Source organism: Mastomys coucha, unplaced genomic scaffold (assembly GCF_008632895.1).
Source record: "Mastomys coucha isolate ucsf_1 unplaced genomic scaffold, UCSF_Mcou_1 pScaffold5, whole genome shotgun sequence".
NCBI classification, from domain to species: Eukaryota; Metazoa; Chordata; class Mammalia; order Rodentia; family Muridae; genus Mastomys; species Mastomys coucha.
The window spans coordinates 78,692,935-78,700,434 of NW_022196911.1; the positions used below are offsets into that span (position 1 = coordinate 78,692,935).

Here is a 7,500-nt window from a genome sequence, read left to right on the forward strand (position 1 = left end):
AGAAGAAGAAGAAGAAGAAGAAGCTGGCAGGTCAAGGCTCTGAATTAAGGACAATCCTCAGGAAGTGGTTAGCACTCCCAAAACATTAGATAGATCCACCTAAAAGACAGGACTAAGTGTTTGTAACAAATAGGACTACCAACCATGCAGTCCCCACACATGCACCCAACACAGTGCACATGCAAGTACTTAGACTTAAACACTTGCCCCGGGTGCCTAAGGACTGCTCCCATGCTCCCCTACCAGCTCTGGTCCCTGTATGTATTCTGGAAGCTGAACAGCACTGATCTCCTTCTTTTCTGCAGTAGGATAAAATACATGGTTTATGGGATGGAGTAGGCGGGGAGTATGTGGTGGGGGAGCATTTCTTATTCTCTTCCTTGGCTGGAAGGCACTAAACGGAATAGCTCTCAGGTGAAAACCAATGGATTTAGAAGCCTCAGTAAGGCCAGTGCAAAGCCGCAGCATGAGGCATGTGTGCAACTCAGACAGGGCCAGGGAGGGTGCTGGGAGGGGGTCAAACCAAAGTGAGCTCCTGGATTACAAGGAGAGGTCTTGAGTGTTCTAAGAGGTGAGAAGTGGAGGGATCCATAGGCAGGATGGAAGAGAAAAGTCAGAGGTGAATTGGGGTGGGTGGAACAGGTGCACTGTGGGGAGTCTTTTCAGTGTCTGGGCTCTACCTTATGGAACCCTTTTTTTGTGTGTGTGCGTTTGTGATATAATAAGAACTACGTGTTTGGCCTCTGCACTCTCCTGGCACATAACTCATACAACTGTGGTCATTTTCACTAAGCATCTTTTATAAGCGAATGAGACTAGCGGCTGGGGTGCCTGTGAAGAGCTTGGAAGGACTATAAGGAAGTTTCAGGGAAGCTAGCCGCGTGATTAGAGACTGGGAACTTCCTTCTCTGCTCTGCTCATCCCCATCTCCCAGCCCCACTTTTGATCTCAGGGTGAGAGCCCGAGACTGAGGTCATCACTAACAGACAATGACATAATTAATCATGTCTGCATCGTGAAGCCTCTATTTCAACAAACCCACCCCTAACTGAGGAGGCTCAGAGCTTCGGGGTGAGAGACAGCCCCTGAAGACTCTCGAGCTCCACGCCCTTTCCGTACATCTCATTCCACATCCCTCCCCGATCCAGCCCTTCCTGTCTCATCTTTTCTATGAACTGATAGTGTAGTAAATAATCTGCTCTTCTGAGTTCCTGGAGCTGTTCTCGCATATTATCGGCCTGACGAGAGGATCCCAGGGGCCTGTTTGTAGGTACCCTGGGCAGAGGATAAGGGAAAGCTGGGACCATCTGCAGTGGAGGCCATCTTGTGGAACTGAGCCCTTAGTCTGAAAGGTCCAAGCCAACCCCAGGTGGTGTCAGAGTTGAATTGTAGGATACTCAGATGGTTTCAGGTGCGCCAAGAGGAATAGAGAGAAAGTGGAGGTTTTCCTTGAAGTAGTAAAACAGACGCAGTGTAACGTTGCTGTCAATCACTTTCAGCTCCCTCCCCCGCACGCAGAGCTCCGCCCCTCCTGCCTTTGCCTCTGCCCTTCTTCCTTCCTCCGACAGGTGTCACTCAAGGTCTCTCCACCTCCAAGCTTGGCTGACATTAGATGTCTCAGAGGTTTTATGGCATGACAGTTAACATGGTAGGCTTGACAGCAGACCTCGCAGGGAAGGTGTATGTATGTCTCTCTGCATGTCACTTGACTGGCTACAAGATTATGAGTAGCAACCTTGGCTTCTCCACATCCGATAGACGGAACTGTTTGCTAAGCGGTAGGATGGCTGTTAAGCCTGGATCAGGGAACAAGCCCAAGCCCCTTGTTACTATGGAAATGCTCGGTACAATCTGGAGAGGGAGCAAGAGACCTGGTCTTCCATCTGATTCTGTGTCTGTCCAATGACCTTTTAGAGAGATGAGGATCAAACCAGGGCCTTTGATATGCTAGGGAAACGCTCCCTGTCGCTGAGCTCTGTCCAAATCCCCAGCTTGTAGCTCTGTTGAAGCAGGTTGCCTCATCTGCATTGTTAGCATTCAGTGCCCGGAGAACATTCCCGCCACACTTACGTGCCCATTTCCCACACCAGGTTGAAGGTAGGACAGATAAGGAGCTCTTTTATTTGTTAATCTATTTATTCAACAAACACGTGAGTCTTGAATTTAGTCTGGTGGAAGAAGCCACTGAAGGTTCTTCCATAAGGTAGCGAGATGAGATAATGATTAATAACTATTATAGAAATGATAGACATTTGAAGAGCGATTATGCTCTGTACATCATCTGACTGAGTTCTCAAGTCTGTAAAATAGGTTGTGTTTTTTTCACATTTGTAAACAATAATAATACTGAAGCCTGGGGAAAAGATAGTATGAAGTCATATATATAAGGAAGATCAGACCCAACCTATGAACTGAGATCAACTACTGTTGTGTTTACGTATGGTGGAAATATTGGCCATGCAACAGGTGGCTTGCTCCATAGGTGCAGAGTCAGATGAAAGGCCAGACCCTCTTGTCCCCTCTCCAGTCCCCTGAACTCTGGAGAGGCCATATACTATCTGTAGCCACAGCTGGTGGGGACCAGAGATGAGACACTTTTTAAGGGGACAGAGACCCTTGGGAATCTCACTCTTGTGGCTGTCACCCCATAGGTCTGAGGAAGATCCTGAAGGTGGTGGGGCAGGTTCCAGATCTGCCCTCGTGCCTGCCACTGACTGACAACACCCGAATGCTGGCCTCCATCCTCATCAACAAGCTCTACGATGACCTGCGCTGTGACCCAGAGAGAGACCACTTCCGCAAGATCTGCGAGGAGTACATAACGTGAGTTCCAGGAGGCACTAGTCACCTATGGCTGTGTAGCCGGTCACCACTTCGATTCTGTAATAATAGCAATTTATTACCCTTAGTAGGATGGGTATCTGGGAGCCGTGTGGCTGGGTGATTCTAGCTTGGGGTCTCCCAGCAAGACACATTCACGCTGGTCTAGGCTGCAGCCACCCGATGGTTTGATGGCTTGATAGTTTGACTGGGGTTAGAAGATGTTTCTCGGAGGCTGTCCTCCCACGATGGTACACTGGCCCTAACTGCTGCTGGAGGACTGCAGTTCCTCCCATAGGGACCTGTCTCCATCAGCTAGGATGAGTGTTTCTTTCTCCTGACATGTCCCCCACCATTCTTTTGATGCAGCTTTTTGACTGTTAAGTGATTCCAGTACATTGTTCAGATTTCTGGAACACTACCCATGCCTCAGAACCTGGAGTGTGGCTTAGGAAGCTGCACTCTGGGTGGGTCCTGGTGGGGAGGGACATCACCTTTCCTCCATGTCCTTTTTCTCTTCCTAAGATGGCACACTGGTTTTGTAAAGGGCCAGGGAAAAGATGTTTTAGATTTTGTAGGACAAATGCATACACTCATTATCTATCTATCTATCTATCTATCTATCTATCTATCTACCTACTTTTTAGAAAGGGTCTCATTATATACCTCCTACTGGCATAGAACTCTCTATGCAGACCAGGCTGGCCTCAAACTTACAGAAATGAAGTGCCTCTGCCTCCCAAGTGCTGGGAATAAAAGGTGAGACATGTCTGGCAGCATGTCTGATACATTCCTATCACCTAAGGATTTTTTTCTTATTTATTTATTTATTTATTTATTTATTTATTATTTTTATGTGTATGAGTACACTATAGCTGTACAGATAGATGGCCGTGACCCATCATGTGGCTTCTGGGAATTGAACTCTGGCCCCAGCTCGCTCTGGCCCCGCTCACTCTGGCCCTGCAATACACTGTAGCTGTCTTCAGATGCACCAGCATAGGGTGTCTCATCACGGGTGGTTGTGAGCCACTATGTGGTTGCTGGGATCCCAACTCAGGACCTTCGGAAGATCAGTCAGTGCTCTTACCTGCTGAGCCATCTCACCATCCCCCTAAGTATTTTTTTCAACTGCCAAATGAAGAACTTTCTTGAGCTCTCAGGCATGCCAGCTCCCGTCCAGTCCTGTTCTCCTGCTAACCTTGACTTTGGCTCTTAAAGCTCTTCATGGCTGAAGCTACCTACCAGAGCTTCAACCCATCCTACTAGCTTCAGGAGTCCCTCTGTCCTTGCAGCTTGAGGCTTAGTTCAATAAGCCTTTAGAAGTCTGGACCTAGAGAGCTACAGGCAGAAGTTTTTGTTGTTGTTGTTTTTTTTGGGGTTTTTTTTTGAGATGCAAACTCCAGCTAAGTAGGAGAGGAAGCTCTGAGCAAGCCTTGGTCAGGAAGTGGCTCTCTAAACAAATGAATGGGCCGGCAGGTACAGGAAGAGTTGCCTTCCAAAGTTCCCAAGTGGGTCGTCCACTTACATGAGGAACTCGTGTTTGTAAAGTGTGCGGTCTTGATTGGTCAGTCTTCCTGAGCTCAGCGGAAGGCAGCTTGTTGATCAGCTGGGACTACTGGGGTAAGGCAGTTGTCAGGAGGCTGTTCTGCTAGCACTGGTGTCTGCAGGACAAATCACTGTTTTTTAACTCTGGGGCTCTGTGTGCACCCTGGTCCCCATTTACGCCCTTGGGTTATTCCACCCCCACTTTGGGTGTTCCCCTTACTGTCTCATCTCAAGAGATCCCAAATTGAATTCTGCACCCTCACCTGACAGAGGGCAGCTCCTCAGGTGCCTCACTGGTCCTGTCTGTGGCTGTGGTTATATACTGTCCTCACAGATTGGGAAGGCTGGAGCTGTTGATGGCTGATGGCCATCAGCCGAGGTCGCTTATTGATCCTTGCTTCAGCTGAGGGGGCTCTCCCACCCTTCCCAGTGTAACCAGCATCTCATGACATGTCACTCACTCCAACTTGAAATGACATTTTAGGGTGCCCCAGATCAAAACTCATCAAGGGAGAAACTTTGGGGGTGACGGCATAGAAGACCATTGCATTCCTCATTGCTGCTTCCTTCTTCTCTGCCCAATAATTCAACTTCCTGCAGGTCAATCCTGAAGGTCAATGTGATTGATGCCAGGGGTGACCAGCAGTGATGTCATGTGTCCTTAAGAAATAGCAGCACTATGCTTTCTACTTATAGACCAAAGTGCTGAGACTCAGAAAGGTTCAGTGACTTGCCCAGTGCCACACAGCTCCTGAGGGAAGGAAAATTTAAATCTTCCTCCCCTCCATATTTTCCACGTCCTTGGGCTGATTCTCTTAAGCACCCTTTGTGTTTTAGGAGCAAGTTCGACCCACAGGACATGGACAAGAATGTAAATGCCATCCAGACAGTGTCTGGCATCTTGCAGGGGCCCTTTGACCTGGGCAATCAGCTGCTGGGCATGAAAGGTGTGATGGAGATGATGGTGGCTCTGTGTGGCTCGGAGCGAGAGGCAGACCAGCTGGTGGCTGTGGAGGCTCTCATCCATGCCTCCACGAAGCTCAGCCGGGCCACCTTCATCATCACCAATGGTGTGACACTCCTCAAGCAGATCTACAAGACCACAAAGAATGAGAAGATCAAGATCCGCACTCTGGTGGTGAGTGGACTGGGTGCCGAGTGCCAGGGATGCTGGGATGAATAAAACGCAACCTCCATCCTTCCATCCTTGAGGGGGGCGTGTCTTAGGGTTTCCATTGCTGTGAAGAGACTCCATGACCAAGGCAATTCTGTTTTGCTTTGTTTTTGTTTTTCGAGACAGGGTTTCTCTGTGTAGCCCTGGCTGTCCTGGAGCTCACTCTGTAGACCAGGCTGACCTCAAACTCAGAAATCCACCTGCCTCTGCCTCCCAAGTGCTGGGATTAAAGGTACGCGCCACCACTGCCTGGCGACCAAGGCAATTCTTATAAAGGAGAACGTTTAATTGGACCTGGCTTACAGTTTCAGAGATTCAGTCCATCATCATGGCGGGAAGCATGGCAGCGTCAGGCAGACGTGGTGCTGGAGGAGCTAAGATTTCTATATTTTGATCCACAGGCTTTCTTCTCCTCTGGGTGGAGCCTGAACCCTAGGAGACCTCAAAGCACATTTCCTCCAACAGGGCCACACTATTCCAATAGTGCCACTTCCCATAGGCCAAACCTATTCAAACCACCATAGAGGGTATCTTAGTGTCATTATAGTGATGAAACACCATGATTAAAAATCAAGTTAGGAAGGAAAGAGTTAATTCGGCTTACACTTCCATATCATTGAAGGCAGTCCATACCAAGATGGCACCAGCCCAGGGATGGTACCACCCACAATGAGCTGGACCCTTTCCTATTGATCATTAATTAAGAAAATGCTTACAGCTGGATTTTTGGAGACATTTTTCTCAATTGAGGCTCCTTCCTCTCTAATGACTCTAGTTTGTGTCAAGTAGACATAAAACCAGCCAGGATAGGTCATGTACTAGGGCCCTTCCACCTCCAGGTCCATCCGTGTGCTCCTCCAGAAAAAGTGTTAGGCAGGAGGATGACCCTGAGTTTAGCACTAGGAAATTACCCTCCATACTGTGAAGGGACAAACATGGACACTGTCTAGGAAGTGCTTTCAGAGCAGATACAACAAATGCAATTCTTCAGCCAGCTGTTAGACTTTCATTTTTACTATTTTCACCTTACTGAATTTTTTGCACCCTCTTTCCTTTACCTCATAAAATATTATAGCAAAGATTTGATTCATTGATCTGGTCTTGAATTCACATTGATAGTTTTTTTTAATTATTCATTTTATGTCTATCATCACAGCCAATGAACCACATTCTTGCCACCCTCCAAGCAGAACCATTGTTCATTGAAACAGTTGGTGAATGACTTCAGGGATAGACCACCTTAATACACATACCATTTCTTAAATGAATGTAACCTGTTCTCTGTGAGCTGAGCATGAAGACAATCACTCTAGTCAAATAGTTTTGACCATAGCAGGAAATCTGTATACAAAAATCGTGCCTACAATTCACTCCTTGGCACAGCAGAACTGTCAACTCTTAGCTTAGCTACTAGGGAGGTAAAATCCTTTGGTGATGTTAGGGGCATTGAAGTACAGTCTTTTTTTTTTTTTTTGAAGTACAGTCTTATTACAATGAATTCCAATGTCTAAAAATTGTTCTTATTTCGGGCTTGTACCACAATAAGAGCCAAGATTTTAAACTCTACAAAAAATAAAACAAACAAACAAAATTGTTTATTTTATGTATATGAGTACACTGTAGCTGTCTTCAGACACACCAGAAGAGAGCATCAGATCCCATTATGGATGGTTATGAGCCACCGTGTGGTTGCTAGGAATTGAACTCAGTACCTCTGGAAGAGCAGTCGGTGCTCTTAACCACTGAGCCATCTCTCCAGCCCACACTGATAGTTTTTGTTGTTGCAGCTCTGTTTTTAAAGATAGGTTTTAGCTTATTGTGAAAATGTGTCCCAAGGTGACCTTGAACTTGCAGTCCTTCTGCCTCAGCTTCTCGCATGCTAAAATTAAAGGCCATAGCTCCAGACATTTTTGTTTGTTTGTTTTGATTTTGATTTTTTTGACTTATTCTAGATTCCA

The 7,500-nt window shown here is 46.9% G+C and overlaps 1 protein-coding gene across 3 annotated transcripts in view; it reads left to right on the top strand.

Moving 5' to 3' along the window:
- Unc45b (unc-45 myosin chaperone B) overlaps nt 1–7,500 on the top strand; it is a 33,887-nt gene that overhangs the window by 13,185 nt on the left and 13,202 nt on the right. For all 3 annotated transcript variants that reach the window (XM_031352612.1, XM_031352614.1, XM_031352613.1), the window contains 2 exons: nt 2,652–2,823; nt 5,206–5,506. In XM_031352612.1, the coding sequence (XP_031208472.1) occupies nt 2,652–2,823; nt 5,206–5,506 (473 nt within the window). The remainder of the gene's footprint in view (nt 1–2,651; nt 2,824–5,205; nt 5,507–7,500) is intronic.